The 21,687-nt window shown below is 44.9% G+C and overlaps 1 protein-coding gene across 3 annotated transcripts; it reads left to right on the top strand.

Annotated features, from left to right (window-relative positions):
• The first annotated feature begins 2,414 nt into the window (after positions 1-2,414).
• SMARCE1 (SWI/SNF related, matrix associated, actin dependent regulator of chromatin, subfamily e, member 1) lies at positions 2,415-21,104 on the top strand. Of its 3 annotated transcripts, XM_041000432.1 has the most exons (11): positions 2,415-2,589; positions 4,345-4,400; positions 4,579-4,622; positions 7,516-7,620; positions 12,065-12,145; positions 13,985-14,116; positions 14,396-14,567; positions 17,135-17,307; positions 17,831-17,932; positions 18,648-18,858; positions 20,829-21,104. In XM_041000432.1, the coding sequence occupies exons 2-11, from the start codon at positions 4,394-4,396 to the stop codon at positions 21,035-21,037; spliced, it is 1,236 nt and encodes a 411-aa protein (XP_040856366.1). In that variant the 5' UTR covers positions 2,415-2,589; positions 4,345-4,393; the 3' UTR covers positions 21,038-21,104. The 3 variants fall into 3 exon arrangements, with proteins under 3 accessions (XP_040856366.1, XP_040856368.1, XP_040856367.1); XM_041000434.1 differs by lacking the exon at positions 7,516-7,620; XM_041000433.1 differs by lacking the exons at positions 4,345-4,400; positions 4,579-4,622 and having other exon boundaries at positions 2,420-2,589.
• Positions 21,105-21,687: the final 583 nt, after the last annotated feature.

The raw sequence follows: 21,687 nt of genomic DNA, 5'->3' as shown, positions 1-21,687 counted from the left end.
GCAGGACATGCTGCAGCTTAACCTGCCATGTTATAAGGCAGGCCCCTGGCTTCCGGTCCTGAGAGGAGAACCCCAAGCATGTGTAAGTAGTAGTGTCAAGGACACAAACAGCTCACATCAGTTCTCTGGATCGCATTGCCAGAAAGAAAATCCAAATCCTATGGCCCACGACTCTCTGGGGTTTACCACTGGGTCGGTGTGAAAGGCAATGGTAACCATAGTTACCTTACTTTAAACAGCTATATAAATACTGCCATCGTTATTGTCTAGGAATAACCACGATTCCCCAAGTCTGTCTCCTGGGCTCCACAAACACCCTTGGACAGGAAGATTGTTCGATCTGGCTTTTTTTTTTTTTTTAGATTTTTAAAATTTATTTTTCTTGGAAAGGCAGATATACAGAGAGGAGAAGAAACAGAGAGGAAGATCTTCTGTCTTCCGTCTGATGGTTAACTCCCCAAGCGGCTGCAATGGCTGGAGCTGAGCCAATCTGTAGCCAGGAGCCAGGAGCTTCTTCCAGATCTCCCACATGGGTGCAGGATCCCAAGGCTTTGGGCCGTCCTCGACTGCATTCCCAGGCCACAAGCAGGGAGCTGGATGGGAAGTAGAACCAGCACCCATATGGGATCCCAGCACGTTCAAGGTGAGGACTTTAACTACTAGGCTATCATGCCCGGCCCCAATCTGGCATTTTAAGGAGAAAAAAACTCAGTATAGGTAAGAGTTTGGTGTGCTGGGTACTTCATTCTTCAGTTTTAAAATCTTCAGGATCAGCTAGTCTCTGCTGCCTACTTGATTCCTTTCTTAAGGTTTTACATTTGTAGGACTTGAAGACCTAAGCCAGGAACGAGTCATACACGTATTGATTGTGTAAATAAAGGGCACACAAAGGAACCTGCACCACTGATGATGCTGAAAGTCCCTGCCTCTAGCAGCATGCATGCTGTGCAGACAGCAAACCACATATGAAGGCAAAATGAATGGGGTGCTGGGCGGGACCAAGAGCTACACAAACAGCATGGCCGTGAACAGAGAGTGGAGGGTTGGTCCAAGAATGGGCTGGCACTTCAAGTGGGTCTGAGACACCTTGTAAAAAGGTGACCTTCGAGTAAAACCCAGGTGAGCTAGAGCACCAATATCACAGCTCCCCTTCAAGCCCTCCCTCCCTGCCTGCCCCCTGCTACCACCACCCTCTGCCCCCTGCAGGAAGTATGGTTCCCAGCAGGCAAGACTGCAGCTTTTCCTCAGAGGCCTCCTGCATCTAGAGATGCCACAACCAAGCATGTTCCAACTGCCCTGGTCCAGTCCTCCCCAGGAAACCTCAAAGGCAGGGGTGAAACCAGGCCCAAACAGCCAAAGCTGGAGCCCCGATTAGGCCCTTCCAGCAATTTCCATCCATCTTTTAATGCTTTCCTGTGCAAACGTGACATCATCTAAAACACCTCTCAGACTGTCCCTTAGCCCCTACAGACTTCTTTGGTCTCCCCTACCCCACCCCCACCCCCATACTGTCTTGACTCTCTTTCATACAGGAGGGGTAGACAGTGATTCCAGTTGTCCCTGCTGGGTCACCAGCTAGCAATACGGCTCACCAACTGGGCGAGGCCCTAACACCTCAGCTACCTGCTCCAGGAAACAAACATCCTCATTATTTGGTAGATCGGAACCCTAGCTGGAGTAGACCAGAAAGCTGCCTCGTATTTTGTGCATCTGGTCAGGGGTCAAGGCCTTTTAGCAGGCACGGGCCACTGGCAAGACTGACCAGTGCAGGCCACGGAACCTTCATTCCCAATACCTCCTACCTCCACTGGAGGTGACACACACAGATGGACAGACGGGCTTAGGTCCCCTGGACTAGTAAGAGGCAGGTGGAGCACTGAGGCGGCGGGGGACACCCTGCAGGGCCTCACAAGGACACGGCTGAGCCAGATCCCAAAGGGCAGAGGAGCCGAGGCGGCACGTGGGGGGGCGCAGAGGCGAAGGCGGCTCAGGGGAGGCAAGGACCCGCGAGCACCCTCGACTCGGAAACCTGCGGCTGCTAAGCCCACAAGGCACCCCAGAGACCCCAGAAGCGCCGCGAGCCGAGGTCCTCCGGCTCACACCGACGCCGACACAGCCGGAAGCCCCGGCGGGGGCGGCCGCGGTCGGAGCCAGAGTCCGCGCGGCCTCACCCTAGAGCGACTCCTGCGTCGGAAGCCGAAGCTGCGGTCGCCTGCGCCCCGGGGAAGCACTCGCCTCCTCCCGCCCCGGTCCCTCACGGCCCGCCGGAGCCCGGCCTATCTCAGGATCCGGCCGCCTCCGCCTTCTTCGGCGTGACGAATCGGCGCCCGGTGGGCTAAAGGTCCTGATTCATGGAGCTTTGCGGAACGTACCAGGCCTGAAAAAAATATATATCCTGGACGCCACTAAACATCGCCGCGAACTCGGAAGCAGGTTTATTTTTTTTTTTTAAGCGAGTCTGTGGAGCCCAGAAAGAAATTACGAAAAGTGTGGAAAGTGCGAGTGCGGAAGCTCCGGACGCGAGGGGCGGGGCGTGCGCGGGACAAAGGGAAGCGAAGCCGGAGCTGCGGGCGCTTTTTCTGCCCGCGGGTGAGTGTTTCCGAGTGGGTCCGACCTGGTCGAGAGGGTGGCGAGTCCCGGTGCCTCTGTCTGGCGGAACCCCGAGTTCCCGGGGATTGTTGGGGGTCAGGCTTGCCTGCGGGGCCGGAGCCGGGGGCCGGTGAGGCCTCCTTGAGGCCTAGCGGTGCGTGCGTAGGGAGGGAGAGCTCACTGGGGGGCCCTTCTACGGGCCAGGCTGGTCCCTTCCGCTCACCCCGAAATTGGTCCCATGCACACCTCCCGCTGTAAGCCCCCGCTTTGGGGTGGTGGTTAAAGAGGCGCCCTCCCCACCCCCCCCCCCGACAGACGTAAAGGAAGCGACCTCCGAGGTGGCTCGGGGCCCTCACCCCCGGAAGGGGAACCCGGGGTTCAGGCAGCGCCCCACAATGTGGGGGTGGCTTGAAGAGGCAGAGCGCGGAGCTCCTGGGCCCGGGTTTGAAACCCGGCTCTGCCTCTTTGGCTTTGGTCGACTTACTTGAACTCTGGCAGCTTCCCTTTTAGGATATGTAAAATGGGACAGCACCAAGAGCTCCCTGACTGCAGGAATGGGGTCAGTGGTGGGCAGGTGGCCGAGCCCAGGCTTAGAACCTAGATGCTAGCGCGGGAGAACAGGGGCTTTGAAAGTGTTTATAATGAAGCAGGGAGCTGGTGGCTGATTCCATCAGGGTTCCACACCGCCAAGCCTAACTGGATGCTGACAGTTCCTCCACTGCTAGCAGTAGAAAGAAAATTGGCTTACAAAGTCAGAGATTTTTTTTTTTGCCTGGACTTTATAAAGCCACTCATGGCTCTTCATCCTTTTCCTTCAGGTCAGTTGCCCAGTGTGCAAAGTAAGAACAGAAAATCATGTTTGTTTTACATCATGTTAGGTGAAAGTGCTCCTGGAGTCTTGGAAGTTTGTCTTCTAAAACGTGCCTGTTTTGGGGGGGGTCCCTTTGTTCCTACTATCAGTGATGTATATTGATGACAGGAACTAATGTGAGTCTGGGTGTGTTGTCAGCCCGGTCAGACTATGACAAAATTTATCAAGAATGGCACTGGAATCTGGGAATGGTGTGCTAAATTAGATAATGCCTCTTCCCACCCAGCCGAATTGGCAGGTTTAAAAAAAAACTTACAGTGTCACAGATTTATGTAAATTAGATGGGAGTAGACAAGAAATGGGACTTGAAGGTTGAATAAGAGTTTTGCAGGTAGTCTCCCTAAGCTCATGTCCAGCCATTCTGAAGTTGTTGACACTTTAAATGGATGGGAAACCTTTATGAAGCCAGCTAGCTTTTGCAAGTGCCTTCAGGAGTAAAATGCTGACCTGTGGGAACACAAGTCATTAGCCCAAAAGCAAGGCAGAACCGCGATGAGGAAGCTGGCAGCATCTGGCGGGCCTTGTCGGTGTGGAAACAACGCTCCTCCACCTTCTGCCATCATTGTCGTCTCGCCGGTCTGATGGCATGTGTGCATGAAATCAGCATGGTGGTGACCATGCAGAGGTGGCTCACTAGCAAGCTAAAACCCGAAAGTACATTTGATATTTAAATATCCCCAGTCACTTACCTTAGTCATTTAATTCTAAGCAGAGGACCTACAAGAACTAATTTGCGAAAGGCTTGAGTCCTGAGAAATAATGTAATTTTACTCAAACGTGCCAGTTCAGCTGCCCTTTTCTTTAGGGGAAACATTTCTCTCGTGCTTGCCGAGTTTTGATTCTCTTTTTTTTTTTTTTCCTTTTTTTCCTTTTTTTTATTTTAGTGTCTCAGTCAGATTCATTCTTAAGGAACTGAGAACTTAACCTTCCAAAATGTCAAGTAAGTTTCAATTTTTATATTTGTCAATCTATGTTAATAAGAGACTTAATGCCCTAGCAAGTGGGAATTCCAAAATACTCTCATTTTTTTTTTCTTCAAAACAGGACCATTGGTAGTTTTGTTGCATAGTATTATATCTCAGTTGTTTACAAGAAGTTATTTATTTTCTTTCAAACAGAAAGACCATCTTATGCCCCACCTCCCACCCCAGCTCCTGCAACAGTAAGTTTTAATTTTCTTGTTAATGTAATAGCCAAGTCTGGCCTTGATACAAACACCCAGATGTCTTCCAGTGACAGGCACTCAGTCATCACAGCAGCAGGATGAGAAATTCAGCTAAAAAAAAAAAAACAGATTTCCTACGAAATAAAATAACTCTCTGACCTTGAACCAGCCCCAACACTTAAAGAAACATACTGTGAAATTCCTACCTCCTAGCCTAAGATTTACTTGCTTTGTTTATTTATTCACTTATTTTTCTTAATGACAGTTAGGTGACAGGTTTGACACTTCTTTCCGAATCTTCTCTAGTAAGAGTTTTAAGTTGATACTGAGTGAATGCTCATTCTGGCTTTTTTCTTTTTTGTTTTTTTTTTTTTAAACCTAACCTTCAACTGGTTACATTTTTCTCTCCTTTCTTGTCTCTATATCTAGAATTTCCATACTGAATCAAACAATAAAGCTTCTAGTCCTACAGACTGTCTCATTGTAAACCTTTATTTTCAAGCTGTTCCAAGTGAGGATCTCATTATCTGTGGGTCAGATTTTGCGATTGGATTTTACTCCGCTCCGTAGTTTGTGATTGGCCTGGGGATTGTTTTATTTCAAAAGTTCTACATAATCTTCATGAACTAGCTTTTTCACCCAGCAAGCTCTGACCCAGCTTGGTCAGCATGGAAAATAATCATCCACCCCACAAAATAGACTTTACCAAGGCCTCCTTGAGATGACTTCCTTGTTGACTTTTTTTTTTTTTAGGAGACAGAGGTGTTGCTTGTTTTTGAAGAAACATTGCTGACATGATCAGATGTTAGTCCTTGCTTCATTCCCTTTATCTGAAGTTCAAGCTACTCTGCTTCTCACTGCCTGTTAGGTTCTCTTGTGATTTTGTTTTCTCCACTAGGTTTTTTTAAACACTCAGACACACACGTTTCAGTTATGTTTATCAACAGTCTGTCTCTCCTTAGTGAGGTGCTTTCCAAAGGAGATACTGTATCCTATCTTCTTAGTTCAGCATAAGGCTCCCTGAACTGAATGCCAGGAGCCGGGAGAGTCCTGCTCTTGCTTCGTTTTCTTTCCTAAACCAAAGAACACTCCTAATGTCCATCTGCATGGCACTCTGCTAGTGGCTGTCCAGGTGGAAGTTGAACAATTGAGATTCTAACATCAAAGAATGAATCTTGTGATTCGGCTTTGGAAATGGTACAATTATGCTGTAGTTTCCATGGTTTTTTTTTTAATTACTTTATTTTCTACCATTATTGCTTAATAACGTGGAACAGCGATTCTCATCATGCAGCCTAGGATGGTGGTGTTTCCACATGAACACTGCTTCTAGCACTGTGTAGTATCTTGAGGACAAACCTGATTTTTTGAGATGAAAATATTTCAGAAACCAAATGTCTCCTTAAGACTCCTTGCAGGTAGAAAGGAATTTCTTTAAGCCTCTCTCTGCTAATATTGCTTTACCGTTATAATTTCACATTGACACACAACATGTAGAAGATTAGGAATAAGAACATCCAAAAAGAATGAATGCTGAATGAATTCTTTTCCTTCCTTTTTCCCTCATTACTGCTGTCACCATCATCACCCCCACTGCTTCTACCATCCACCCAATTATACCACTTCTTTATGCCTTTGATACTTCATCTGTGTTTTTGCCTGCTTAAATATGCTTAGTTTGCGTCTTCTCTTAACTGTGTAGACTAGAGATTATTCCGTTGTATCAAATGTGAGAATTGCTTGAATGTCTTTGGAACACTAAGGATATGTTCAGTGGCATGTTTGGGGAGATTGTATTTTACTTCCTAAGAACTGTAGCTTAGTTGGGAGGTATTACACATGTTTTGTTACACAATTCAGGACTGATATTGCTCATTGCATATACAATTGAGATTAATGTCAGTTGTTTTTAATTGAGTTTCATTGGGTAAAAACACTTGGGTCTCTACTTGCTACATTGTTTTTATGCCTTGATTTTCATGAACATTGAATGTCATTGTATTAACCTTGAGGTCTCTGCTATACTGGAGACCATCTTTGATTACATCAACATAAAGTTCAGAGAAAGACATGAACTCTTGACACAGTGAGCAGCTGTGTTTTAAAAAGGATGAGCACTATCAGAAAACTAGATGAAAAGTTCAAGTCTGTCAGCCAAAAGGAAGTAGTTCACAATAACGCTAATTGCAGAAAATGTTCATGGTTGATTTATGGAAGATGAAGCAAAGAAGATATGGAAGAGAAAGCTCATGACAGAGTGGGTTAAAAGATGAGCTAGTACCCAAGAATGAAATCCATGCATTTCTTACAAGTCTTTGTTTTGAAATCATGTATGTGACATCCATTGAATTCAACATGTTCCCCTCCCCCACAATTGACAACTCCTGGCTTCCTGATTCAAGTCTCTTCACATTTCACACTTTATATAAAATGATTTAAAACTGTCTGAAAGCAGATCCATTTCTTGTTTTTACTTGTTCTGGTAGATGGATACATTGGTGGCATCCACATAGTGTCAAACAAACCGTGTTCTGTTTTGCATGTAGTGTTTATCACACTTGAGGCCTTACTCAGACATCGCATGTCACCGAGTTGTTAACATCACACTGTGAGCATGACATAGCCCTAGAAATTGGAAACACTGGAGTCTGTTGCTTGTCTCAAAGCAGACACCCCAAAACCCAGCCAAAAGGACAGAACAAACACAGACCGGTCTCCTAGTGAAAGATTTAATCTCCTCAGTGAAAGAAAAAGACAATGACAACACATCATTGCTTGTTTTAAATTCAGGTTGCTTTTGCATGCCATATGCAGATCATTTTTCATTTCTGTGTTTCCCTCGTTTGAGCTCATTTCTCATTCGTGTTTTTGTCTCATTTGTTTCCATCAGCAAATGCCCAGCACACCAGGGTTTGTGGGATACAATCCATACAGTCATCTCGCCTACAACAACTACAGGCTGGGAGGGAACCCGGGCACCAACAGCCGGGTCACGGTAGGAGAATCAACTATTACAGCATCCGGCAGACAACTGGAGTTGATCAGAAATGCCTTCAGTTAGGTCCTTGTTAATCAAAAGCACAGCCATTAAAAACAAAAAAATCTAACCTGGCTTTTCAACATTCATTGTACGGCCTTACACTGGAAAAAAAAAAAATGATACCTGGATATGTATATGAAAGAAAAGAAAAATTCATTCTGTTTGATGGTCGGTAGGGTTACATCTTGAGCTCTTAATGCTTACGCTGTATGTAGACAAACTGGGAATTTCTTATGGTTGAAATAGTCTTTGTGAAATGATGCGTGTCTTTCATTTTTCTCAGGTAATTAGCTTTACTCTGAAGGACTCGGTTTCTTAGTATTAGCCAGGCTTTCAGACCTGGCTTTTGAGGACTAGAAAGCTTTTGGCTGACCTACCAAGTTGAATTGCTACACATAATTATTTGTCTTTTGGATTTAAAATGGACCATGTGAGATTCATTTCTGTAATTCAAAAGAGAAGACTTTCATGCTGCCTCGAAGAATTGCCGAGTGGAGTTTGAGTGAATTGGTCTCAGGTATCAGACCACGTGATTATACAGGGAAGTACAGGAGTACACAGGAGTGTGCTTTCTCCTGCTTAGGGCATTTATGTAAGTGATAAATTTAAAATGTAAAATTGAATGAAGAGGCTGAGTTTTCAATCTTAAAATTATCTTAAATACTGAAAAGAATGTAAGAGTGACTTGTTGAAAAATAAATGAATACACATAAATCCAAAAGTCAAATATACACCCGAATGTGATGTTTGTAAGAATTTATACAACCCAGAATGGCTGTAAAATTTAATACCTGGCTTTCAACTTCTGTGTTCACAAATAATAGTTAAGTGCCTTCAGTTGATATCACAACAGCCCTCTTACTCTGCAAGCAGCCAAGCTAAAGCTTGTAACTATCAAATATTATGTCTGTCTTGGTAAGCATATTGCTTAGCTTGATAGGGTTTGGTTGTCTAAATATTTTCATTGTTTCTGTGTAATTTGTGCTTCATATCAAGTTTTATGTGCCATGGATATTTCATGGTATCTGAAAGTAATTCTGACGAGTGTGTGTATGTATGCATTTGACAATGCATACCATCTTTATCTGCATCAGTACATGTTTTCCTTGACCTAAATGTATTTTCACAAATGTAAGGGGAGACAAGGTTATCAAATGACAAAGAACGTTTTACTTTGACCAACAAGCAGAATCTGTTTTAGATCATTCATGTTAATGTAATAACCAGAGAATGGTTAAATTCTATACAGTCAGCTCTTGATTATCTGTGTTAATGGAATAGAAATGTTCACTATATTAGAAAATTTACCTTTTGGTCTCTCAGAATTGTTGGTTTAGCTGTAGTGGTGGGGGTTTTATGTAAGTAGAGTAAGATCATGCAGTAGAGACAGGAGGGAGAGGGTAGAGCCTGGCCCTGGACCCTGGCCATCCTCTTGCTCCTGTTCCCTGTGAGGAACCCAGCTTATCAAGTGGCACTAGTTTCAGGGTAAATAAGTATAGGAGAGCTGCTGGCCGTGTGTGTGTGGTATGTGTGTGATTGTCCTGTCAACTGATCTCGACAGAAAAGCATCTTAGGATGACCCCAGTTACACCTTATTTTGGGCAGCAGGCTTCTGTTGGATGTTTGCAGATGGCCTTCATGGGTAACCTGAGGCGTGAGTCTGTGGCGCCCTGTGGGGAAGCTTGTGTGGGCTTCGTGTGTACAGAACAGTGGCTTTCCCTGGAGACTCCAGCATAGGTGGGGAATTGTCTCAAACCAAGAGCTTTCCGCAGCAGGCAGAAACCTTCCTGGTGATAACAGTGAGCTGGAATTCATTTCTAGTCAATTTTCCATTCAGATGATAAACAGCATTTTCTGTAAGTACAGATGTAAAAAGATTAAGGCAAAACATCATAAATAGCATATTTCTCTACTACTTGGGATTTCTACGCTAACAGAGAACCCATAAATGAGACCTCAGCAGAGAGACAGCTAAATGTTCTGAAAGAGCGCCAGTACCTAGACAGCCAAGACAAATTCTATTCGACTGTAGACTTTATTCACAAGAGACACCCTAGAACCTTATTCCTAGGGAAACAATATTCTCACAAGTTTAATTAACTTGTTTTTCCCCATACCTGAGTCAGAAACAGAAATTTCTAGAGAGAAACTTGCTACTAGAGGTGGGTTTCCTAATGGCAACAGAGAAAGATTCAAAAAGGAAACTGGAACTCCAAAAGCATAAGCCCTGGGCCACTAGGTCAGAACCAGACCCAGCTCTCACCTCTCCAGCAGGACAGTCAGTGGTGGTGGTTTCCAATTAGCTCTTTACAAGAAAAGGTTAAACTGTGTTCAGTGGAAACTGCTTCCTTTTAGAAGACTGAAGAAGTGTCTTCAGATACTGCAAAAAGCTGTCTGGGATGTTAAATAAATTGGCCGTGTGCAGCTGTGTGAATCTGTTGAGGTTCCTGGGGCAGCCAGTTGTTGGGTTTTGTGTGATTGTAAGTTGATCAGTGTCATGAGAACATGGTCTCAATGTGTAGATTACCATATACCTTCCTTTGTGAACAGGCAGCCAAGGGGTTTCACTTTTAACTCATTCTTAAACTTGTAAGTATAGGTGTGGTAGTGTTCTTTACATTGATGGGCCATGAGCCCTACGTGATCTGTAACTCATCCCAAAAAGGTTTATGTAGCAAGCAGCTGGATATGTCTTCTGTGGAGAGGCCAGCTTGAGTATGCCTCTGTCTGCATCCATGACATGAGGGTTAGCCTTAGAGGAAGGGCTCCTCCTCTTCCCCTTGAAAGAACTCTTGCAAACCCTGAAGGAGGTCTCCTCCTTTGAGTGGGTGCTCACACAGCCCTACTGAGCAGTTCCAGTCTCCCAGAACTCGCCTCACTGCATGGACCACTACTGGCTGAACTCAGGGTCGGGCTGTGCGGACAGCAGCATGAGGTGTGCTGATACACAGGAAGAAAGAATGCTGCCTCAAGGGGGTTGCTAACAGCTCATGTGTGAGTGCCAAGAGGCGTTACTAGGGAGCATCTGGGACAGAGCCAGGCTCCAATGGACGAGGCAGCTTGTCTTGGTGGCAGTGACAAGAGGCGGTGAGAGCTGTGGTTCTGAAGGGGTCCCAGTGTCCTCAGGGTTTCATCACAGCACCCACAGAGGGGCAAAAAACCGATGTTCCCTGAAGTTTTCTCGGACGGACCAACCCTGTCTTTTGGTAATTAAAGAAAGCCAGTGTTTTTTTTTCCCCACCCTGGCATGTAGAGTCAGTTCCCAGGGTCTCCCCAAAATTTAGACAGTAAATATAACTAGGCATTAATTTTTCTTATTCCGGGTCCTTAATCAGTTGTGGTCGTGTGTGTTAAGACCAAGAAGTTCAGAAATAGGCCCCCTTGGGAGGCCAGGTCCCAGCTCACCAGAGACAGTCTGGCACACCCTTGCCTAACCTACAGCTCTGCTCATCTTTTTCCATTCCCTTCCTTCATAAATTTTTTTCTCTCACTTTTTAACTTTTTAGACAATAACTCCCCTCCATCTCCTTCTCTTCTCTGCTATTTCCTCCTGTGCATCATGTCCTCCCTTCTCCTGTTTTTTTTGTTTTTTTTTTTTTTCTGCCAAACCAGAAATCATTTAATGGCATGGAGCTTTTTGACACAAGAGTGCAGAAATAGCATAACCCACCCCCAGGCTGGGAGACTTGCATGCTGTGGGCCCTGTGATTGGGACTAAGGACAGAGACGGTGATTGCAGCTAGTACTTTCTTATCTCCTTTCTAAGAAAACTGCTAGATCACAGACATAGAATCTTAAGAGAAATGAAACTTGTGGTCACAGCAAGGGAAATAAGGTGTTTTCTTTTTTCTTTTTTCCCTCCCCTTCCTTTTTGGTATTTGAATTTGGAGTGTAGTCTTTATGTTGCTATTGCTTGTATGACATGCACAGTTGTGGGGTAGCACCTGGAGATCCAGGGTCCCCTAGGCAGTGTGTGTGTGCTAAGTGCTAAGGGTTCAGAGCCTGCTACAGATAATCAAGCGTTGACTGTATGTATCATGGTCATTGAGCAAAATAGAAGGGTGCCAGGTAATGTCCTCAATGTGAGATGCTTGATACATAACCGTATTTTTCCATGTATGGATTATTATGTAATACATCATTTGTTCTTACAGCAGGTTGTCAAAACAGTGGCACTCAATTGCCAAGTAAAACCTTAAACATTACGTGCTTAAAGTTACTTCTCTTTGATGTGAACATTTCTGAATTTGCAGTGCTAGGTGTTTTCAGTGGAGAGAATATAGGAATCTTTATCGATGGACGAGTAGAAGAAAGGCGGATTAGAATTTTTTAAGGGACACTCAGCTTGCCGGTGAACTCCCTGCAGTCGAATAATGAATGTGTTTTAACTCTTTTATAGGCGTCCTCTGGTATTACGATTCCAAAACCCCCAAAGCCACCAGATAAGCCGCTGATGCCCTACATGAGGTACAGCAGAAAGGTAGGCACCCGGGACCGGGGCCGGAGGAAGGGCAGCCAGTGCCGTCCCTTTGCCTTAGGCCGGCTGCAGCCAGACCGAGCTGGCATGTATGCACAGAGTAAGGGGCAAGGGTAAAAACATAGCTGCTAAGGAGCTTATTGTAATTTGAAATTTCAGAACTCTAACGCTAGAGGAGCATGATGAAGTCAGCTTTTAAGATCCTTACAATAGAATGTTCTGTAGATAGAAAAATGTTTTCTTCAGAGAATATTATTTAATGGCATGAGAAAAATGTTAAGAGATAGAAGAAATGCAGTACTAAGTGTATTAATACCTTATTTTTAAAATAAAAATAGTAGCAACCACTTGTTACTTTTAAGTGGGGAGAAAAGCCTGGAAGACGGTGGTTATTTAAGCAATAATAAGCTTATTGACACCTTTACTTTTTTCCTCAGACTTTCAAATTATTTTTTTCTTAAAGATCTAATTTTATTTAAAAGGTGAATTTCACAGAAAAGGTTCTTCCATCTGCTGGTTTAGTCCCCAAATGGCTGTGATAGCTTAACCTAAATTGAGCTAATCTGAAGCCAGGAGCTCCTCTGGGTCTCCCACGTGTGTGCAGGGTTGGTCCCAAGGACCTGAACCATCCTCTGTTGCTTTCCCAGGCCACAGACGGGGAGCTGGATGGAAAGTGGAGCAGCTCGGGTACAAATTGGCATACATTTGGGATAACAGTACTTACCTGTTAAGCCACCACACTGGCCCCAGTTTTCTAATGTTTTGATGATGAACCTGCATTACTCTCTAATTAAAATATACATATATAGCCAGTTTCATTATTAAAGAATATTTTAGCTGCTAATTAGGAATGTAAGAATTTGAGACCATACTTAACCTGTTGTTTTATTATTATTATTATCTGTATTCTGAAAATTAAATTCCCTTTTAAAAGGCACATGAACTTTTAGAAACATCAGCTGTGTTACTGAGTACATTTATCTTAAGAGTCTGCAGTGACTGGAGATATTCTTGGCCTATGAAATTATAGGATTTGGGGCTGAGCACAATGGTTCCACTGGCTAATCCTGCACCTGCAAGTGTCAGCATCACATATGAGCACGGGTTCTTATCCCGGCTGCTTCTCTTCCCATCCAGCTCCCTGCTTATGAACTGAGAAAGCAGAGGAGGATGATCCAAAGCCTTGGGACCCTGCACCCATGTTGGAGACCCGGAAGAAGCTCCTGGCTCCTGGCTCCTGGCTTCAGATGGGCTCAGCTGTTGCGGTCTTTGGGAGATGAGCTAGCAGATGCAGACTCTTTCTCTCTCTCCTTCTCTCTCTAAATCTGCCCTTCCAATAAAAATAGCTTTTTTTTAAATTAAAGAATATGTAAATGAAATTGACATCATCTTTAAAATAATCCAGCAAGGGGCAAGCATTTGGCCTGGCTGGATATCTCACACCAGGGAGACTGGGTTCCAGTCCCATCTCTGCTGTTGATGCCAACTTCCTGCAAATGCTCCCTATTGGAGACAGCAGGTGGTGATTGCCACCTCAGGGAGACCCCATCGGGGTTCCCTGCCCTGGCCCCAGCAGGCCTTTGGGGAGCAAAGGTGCAAGTAGAAGGTCTCTGTCCCTGTTTCTCAAATAAGTAGAATTCATTTTTAAAGAAAATTTTAGTGGAATAAAAATGAAGCATGATTAACCAACTTTTGATAATTGTGAAGCAGGCTGATGTGTACATAGGAATTTGATATTTTCCCTGCTGCTTTTGTTTGTGTTTGAAAGTGTCCACGTTTAAAAGTATTCAGAGAGCCATGAACTTAGGCACAAATATTGAAATTTGCTGTTTACTTTTTAAGGTCTGGGACCAAGTAAAGGCTTCCAACCCTGACCTAAAGTTGTGGGAGATTGGAAAGATTATTGGTGGCATGTGGCGAGATCTCACCGATGAAGAGAAACAAGAGTATTTAAACGAGTACGAAGCAGAGAAGGTAAGGTGGGCGAGTTCAGAGTCATAGATGCAATTTAAGAACGTTGGCCTGTTATTTATGTTAAAAGAAAGAAAAATTAGCCTCAGATCCCAGAAGAAAGCGGAGGCAGCCATGTGATCCGGTGAGCCTCATCTAAGTCACCTAATGTCTCTAGGCCTCACATCCATCATCTATAAAAGCACCCTGTTTTTATCAGCTCTTTTGATATTCAGGCATGACAGCACAGGCATAGAGTGTAACCTGCAGAGTTGTTAAGACCGGGGACCATTTACATTTCAGATCGAGTACAATGAGTCCATGAAGGCCTATCACAATTCCCCCGCATACCTTGCTTACATCAACGCCAAAAGTCGTGCCGAGGCCGCCCTGGAGGAGGAAAGCCGACAGAGACAGTCTCGCATGGAGAAAGGGGAGCCCTACATGAGCATCCAGCCCGCAGAAGACCCGGACGGTAAAGAAAGGGAGGCTGTATCTGTGCTTTCTCTGGGAATTAAAATAGGAGAAATCTCCCAACTTTTTAATTCTTGATCTAAACAAAAGACAAAGCATTATTTAAGTGTCACTTCAGTATCTTGATTATTTTGGGCAAGACCTGTGTAAGTTTTCCACAAGAAAAGAAAATAGCCATTTCAGTGCAGAAGATAGCAAAACCCACTGCGTGTTTATCAAAATGCTTTTTCTCAGAATATGTAAAAGGTTTTATGAGTCACTGTCACTCAACTGTCTTTTAAAGTCTAAGTGCCTTATACTTACTTATGTCCTGCTTTCTTGTTGATGTCCTACATCTGAGCTAAAGGCTCCAAAGGGAGAGCGTTACTGAATGGGTAGAAGCATGAAATCCCCTTTCCAGTTGCTCAGAAGCCCAGCGGGACTGGGCATGATGAGCTTTTGAGGGCACAGCTACGCAGACTTCACACCCAGACAGGCAGCAGAGTTTCAACCCGTTCTCCTGTGCCTTTAGCTGGGCAGGTTCCTCCACTGTATAGTACTGGAGATAGCTGCATGCCCGGCATGCTGGAGCCACACTGGAATGCTCTCTTTGTGCTGCCGTTACTTGGGAAAGGTCGAAGGCACAAGGAGAAAGCCACAAAAACATCAAGAAGATCACTTATTTTTTAAAGAAGATTTTTTTTTTTTAATTTGGAAGGCAGATATTCAAAGAGACAGCATTTTCCATCCGCTGGTTCACTTTCCAAACAGCAACCTCAATAACTGGAGCTGAGCCAGGAGCCAGGAATTTACACTGAGTCTCCCATTGTGCAGGGGTCCAAGTCCTTGGGCCATCCCACGCTGGTTACCCAAGCGCTTGGGCCACTGCACCCAAGTGGGAGACCAAAAGGAAGCTCCAGACTCCTGGATTCAGCCTTGCCCAAACCCTGGCCATTGTGGTAAACCAGTGGATGGAAGAACACTCTCTACCCCTCTCCCTGTAACTCTGTCTTGCAATAAATAATTAAATAAACCTTTCTTAAAAATAGTTCCGTCAAGTGGGAGGTAGCAGCATGGACATGAGGACTGCAGAGATTCATTAAGGAGCTGTCTCAAACTTCCCTTGTTGAGGTATAGGCCAGACCCTGAAAGCTGTTAGGAAGGAAGGACAGGTAATAATAATGACATTGGTATGTTATTGTTAGTATTAGTATTAATATTAATATTATTGGGACACTCTCTTGCAAGACATTGGGCAGAGGAAGACTTGTCAGGGACCTCCGAGTCACACGGGATGGTAGGCAGCCCAGGCCTCCTAGAAGACATTGTGGAGACTGCAAGTGAGTGAGCAGCTGCTGAGTGGGGTGATAACTAGCAAAGGCAAGCCCTGCCCCCCACCAAAAGCAGAAAACTGAAGGACAAGGAAGGGCAGGTCCAGAAGTCCGACTTCATTTCCCCTGCCGCTGCTCAGCCTGGGACCTTGCAGGTGAAAAACAAAAGCAAAGAAATATCAACAAAAGGATTGCCCAGGTAAATGCAGCATGTGCTATATATAACTTACATGTGAAAAGCTGATTTTCATTCCGTTTTGTAAAAACTCTGGCTCTTACCCTGCTAATACATCATCTGAAGAAATAATTCAAAGTGAACAGAAAGATTTGGTTTTTTTTTTATTGTTTTTGGTTTTCTTTAAGCTCTAAAGTTAATGAGGATGAATTTTAGGAAGGCATGCCTGGTAAGGGGGTGCTGGGCTCTGCCTGCGCAGCAGGGTTTCCTGAAGTGTGGGGGCACACAGAGGAGCAGGGAGCTGAGAGGCTTTTGTGGCAATATGTGTTGCTGAAGAGAAAGCGCTGCCTGATCCAAGCAGGCAAATAACATAGAAAACGAAACAACAAGCAGAGGCTGAAGCTAGGGACCCACCTGCGTGCAGCATTCAAAATAAGCCCAGAAACCAGACCAGTACCCTGGGGGTGCACATCTGGGTGTTGCCCTTACACCCCCACAGCTGGGTGAGCTGTGTGGAAAGAGAAAAGGGAAATTTAAAGTCGCGTATTAATTTTTCCTACAAAATGCTCCAGTAAGATACAAATGCTATCTGGAAAACTGATTATTGTTAGAAACAGTGTTTCCTCAGTAGGGCTAAGGGGATTTTACAAATGGGCCATTGTCATCACCTTAATATTACGGAGCTGCAAGGTGAAAGACACCACTCAGTCCATATGTTGTCCAGCAGTTGTTAAATGCCTTAAGTTATGTCCACGAGAGTGAAACAGAGAACTCCAGTTCCTGGTATCCCACACAGCCTTCAGTTCCACTCCTGGGCTGAGGGATGACTGGTTAGCTCTCCCTGTGCTTCAGCCAAATGCTTCTCAGACACCAGCAGTGAGGGGCTTTGTGAGACAAGCCAGTGCCGTGGCCAGAGAGCATGTTTCGTCCTTTGCGGTTTCTGTCAGGTAGGTGCCCAAGCACTCCCAGACTGTCAGGCCCACATGGTGGGCCAATGAGAGCCAGGCTTCCTTAGGAGTTCAATGTTCACATTGTTTAACGGCTGCTGGGGACCTAATTTCCAGAATGTCTTGTTCCCTCCAGATTATGATGATGGCTTTTCAATGAAGCATACAGCCACTGCCCGTTTCCAAAGAAACCACCGCCTCATTAGTGAGATCCTGAGTGAGAGTGTGGTGCCAGATGTGCGGTCCGTCGTTACAACAGCTCGAATGCAGGTGCTTAAACGACAGGTCCAGTCCCTCATGGTTCATCAGGTAAGCTCACAGTGCATCGTTACAGTAGAACAGGCCTGTGCCCCCGGTCCCAGGACCCGTGGCGCTTCCATCTGTGCATGAATGTAGTGTGAAATACTACAGTCTGAGCAAACAGCTCCTCATTCCAGAAAGAGGCTAAGGGAGTTGACCTTTCTTGAGTTTGATTAAGTTTGTATTTTTCATAAAGTGGTAGCAGAGAGCCTTGGAAAATACTTCTGCCAAGTAATATGCATAAACTTTAGGACTTTTGAGATTCCCTTTAATGCTTTACTTAGTATTCTTTTTCCCACAAAATTGCCGAGGTATAGAACAGTGTTGTTTAGCATTCACTTATTAACCATAGTCCTTCCTCTATGCTACATTTTATATCTTCAAAATCTTTGCTGGACTTGTATAATAATTACTTTAAGATGAAAATGCCCTTCTTGTCCAACGTTGGAAAGTGTGGGCCATCAGAAAATGAGGCGTGTGTGCTGACCTCTGCCCTCGAGAGCGATTCCAAGGCCTGCTGTGTGTCTTGCAGCGAAAGCTGGAAGCTGAACTTCTTCAAATAGAGGAGCGACACCAGGAGAAGAAGAGGAAATTCCTGGAAAGCACAGATTCATTCAACAATGAACTCAAAAGGGTATCGATGTAATATGCTACTTTGTCGCTGAGTTTTTTCCTTTTTCCAAAATAATGTTCGTGAAGCTTATTCACTTTAAAACAGTTCATTTTGCTATAGAGTCTTAAGAATTTCACCCTATAAAAATTAATTCCATTTTCTGGCATGACTGTATAAGTGTGAAGTATCATACAGTATACACTATTTTGCCAGACTTGTGAGTACAAGAGCCCTCTTACGTTTTAACAGCCATGAAGTTATGAATTGTTGTCATCTTAAGAAAATTTATCCATCAAAATGCTTTCATTAGTTAAAGCTCACAGCTTATATTTTGTATTAAGACAAATAAACCCAGTTTTATAACCTAAAAGAATGCAAGCACGATGTGTGACGCGACACCCTCGGCCTTGCCTCACTGTGCGTGCTGTGTGATGTCGCGTGGCTGTGTCCCTGAGAATTGCAGCTGTCGGGCCATTTGTGGAGCGAACCAGAGATGGCTCTCTATTTCTCACCCCCTGCTTCTCCCCCTCTCTTTCTGACACTCTACCTTTCAAATAAATAAATTTTTAAAGTACATGGAAAATTCATTGTTTCATTTCATTTTTCCATGAACTTTGCAAAAGTACCCTTATGTGATTTTGTAGGCAAGAAGACCCATTTCTGAAATGATTTCTCTAGAATAGAAACTTAAAAGACATTACTGAAAGTTTTCTTTTTTTTTTTTTCTAACTACTAGTTGTGCGGTTTGAAGGTAGAAGTGGATATGGAGAAAATTGCAGCTGAAATTGCACAGGCAGAGGAGCAGGCCCGCAAGCGGCAGGAGGAGAGGGAGAAGGAGGTGGCAGAGCAGGCCGAGCGCACTCAGAGCAGCGTCGTTCCTGAGGAAGAGCAAGTGGCCAACAAGGCCGAGGATAAGAAAGACGACGAGAACATTCCAATGGAGACAGGTGAGCCAGCAGCACCACCACGGAAAAGCCGATCACAGGCCACTCTGTATGACCTAGTCAGTCCCTCACACAGCACCCTCTCTGGTGCCTTCACCGGAAGGTTGAGCAGCTGTCCTCAGTCTGGGAGCCAAGGGCTCTCCTGTGCCCAAGCTGGTTGCCATCATTCTCTGGCTTGAGAATGTCAAGTGGCGTGGTACCAGCTCTGGAATCAAGCCTGAATCTGGAACTGCATCGCTGCTTGCTAGCTCCACCTCTCTGATGAACGATTTCACTGCAGTCTCCTCCCTTGATGTACTCTAGTACCTGCCACTCAGACACCTGTTCCTGGAGTTCATGTGGAGCCATGATTTTAGCCCTTACTGTTAACCTGATTAACTGCTAACAACAACACTATTCTTCAGATGGTCTTTGGTGTCTAGGACCACCTTTGGCAAAGTAGAACCTGCAGGCCAATACCCCATTACTTTGCCAGTGAGGTTTTACTGGGACAGTCATGCTGTTTTTCTGTGGCTTCTTAGGGTCCACAGTGGTGCATCTGGGGTAGTTCTAGCAGAGCCTCTCTGGCTCACAAAGCCTCACACTTTTACAGGTAGGCCTCCCAGTCCTAGAAAACCACACTTCCGGTATACCAGTCGTCCTGATTAAAAGATCCCCCATTGTGAAAAACATGGAAATCTTCAGTCAGGTACTAATCAGATGAATTATTACTTGAAGTTCTGTGATCAGCTTGCCTTTTGTCAGTTTTAACCCTGCCTGGTACACCAGGTCAGCAGGGCTGAGCTGAGAGAAGGCGCAGGGAGTATCCAGACGCACACTGCACAGTCTCTGCCAGCAGAAGGGATAGTGGCTGTACTTGGCACTCAGATGATGGACAGTGGGACACTTAATGGAGCATAGATGTTCTCACAAGATCATTCCAAGTGGCTTCATTGAGCAGATTAAATATTTTAGGTTTCTGTTTTTGTTTTGTGTTTGTTTTAATATTTCTTCGTCTTTATTCACTTGAAAAGTAAAGAGAGTCTGTTCTGTCTCTGGGGCAGACAGGAGCCAGGGACTCCGTCTGCCTTTCCCACAGCAGCGGCTCAGGCACTCGTGTGAGCCCTGAGCTGCTGGTGCCAGGTTGTGCACTAGCAAGGGGGACAGAGGCAGAACTGGATGACCCCAGGCCGTGGCACACGGAGTGCCATCCCAAGCAATGGCTCAGCCTGATACGCCACAGCACCTGCTCTAGGTAGACCTTAGACGGATGAATGTCAAGTTTTATTATTTAACCCTCTGTTCTGTAGGACACTTTGTAAATCTTAACAGATCTGGAACATGAGCACATTTTTTTGTGGTGAAAGCATGAGTTGAGGATCAAAGTCAGTTCTCTGCACTTTTTGCAGCCGGAGAGGAACTTTGTCCCCTCACTCTGTGTTCTCTTCTGTACATGAGGCATCTGTCATCTGGCCTCCAACAGTTTACTCAGATTCTGCCCTCTGAGCTCAAGAAAGAAAATTGAGGAAAATTATTTGGGACTCTTAGATCAAGCCTTGTGCTATTAATTTCTTGCAGAAAACAGCCCCACATGACTTTGAACAAAGTGTCTGAAATTGCAGCCTCATATTCTTTCCACACTTGCTCATTCCTCATTCAGTGCAAAGCCAGGTAGAGTAGCTCTGTCCACTGGAAATAGAGGAGTTACACATGCACTTTGAAATCCTGTGTACATTTCATACTTAGAGCATATCTCTATCTAGCAGCTGAATTTTCTTCAAAAGTATTTAATCTGTAGATAAATGTCGTAAGATTATGGCTAGGAAGTGAATTTTCACAACCGAAATCATTGTAAGCATGCTGAGAAATTCCCCCCTAGCACTGGCTCATTGCAGTGGCTCGTAGCCACCGTGTGGACAGCACAGCTGTCTACTGTCAGCATAGCTAGAGCAGAGCTCTGTCCTGGAACTGACAGTGACCGTGTGTGATTACAGAGGAGACACAACTGGAAGAAACAACAGAGAGCCAGCAGAATGGCGAAGAAGACACGTCTACTCCTGAGGACAAGGAGAGCGGGCAGGAGGGGGTCGACAGCATGGCCGAGGAAGGAACCAGTGACAGTAACACCGGCTCGGACAGCAACAGTGCCACGGTGGAAGAACCGCCGGCAGACCCCATCCCAGAGGAGGAGAAGAAAGAATAGATGTTGCCTTGTTTTATGTGTTCAGAATACTTTTTTAAATGAAAAAAAGTTTTTTTGGTTTTAATGGTGTTATGTGGTTTGTGTATTTTTTTTTCCTTGTCCTTGTCACACCACCAAAGGCTTTTGGACCATTTAGCATCATGAGCCTCATGGCACAGTCAGCCTTTCTTAACCGCTGTGAAGGTGGCTCTTTTCTTTGGATCTCGTTTCCAGCCCTCAAGTGCTGAAAGCCTCTGAATCTAGATACAACTAAGACATTCACCTCCTTTAGGAAATATCTTTCGATGCTGCAGAATCTACTCTTTCAAATGCCTTCCTACAGCTCACTTGGGTGCTTACCAAAGCCATAGCTTTAAACCCCTCCTCCCCAACCACCCACCTTCCCCCCAGTCCCTGTCAGCAGCCTCCAAAAGTTCCTTCCCTTCTTTAAGATATAATCATGGATCAGTATGTGTTCGCTTACCTGTTTCTATATTTAATCAGTGTTTGTTGCTCACTCTGGTGTTAGGGAGTTGAGTGTAGTGTGCAGCTCACAACACTTGGATCATGTTGATTCAGGAGAAGTCCCCAGGGTTAGAGCAGCTCTTAGCTCATGAACTAGTCATTCAAGGGAACATAGCATATACACATAATCTGTACTACTTTTTGAT

Source organism: Ochotona curzoniae, unplaced genomic scaffold (genome assembly GCF_017591425.1).
Source record: "Ochotona curzoniae isolate NIBS_2020 unplaced genomic scaffold, NIBS_Ocur_1.0 scaffold_2453, whole genome shotgun sequence".
NCBI lineage: Eukaryota > Metazoa > Chordata > Mammalia > Lagomorpha > Ochotonidae > Ochotona > Ochotona curzoniae.
Note: the sequence above shows the minus strand (reverse complement) of the source record. Positions and strands in the feature narration are given on the sequence as shown.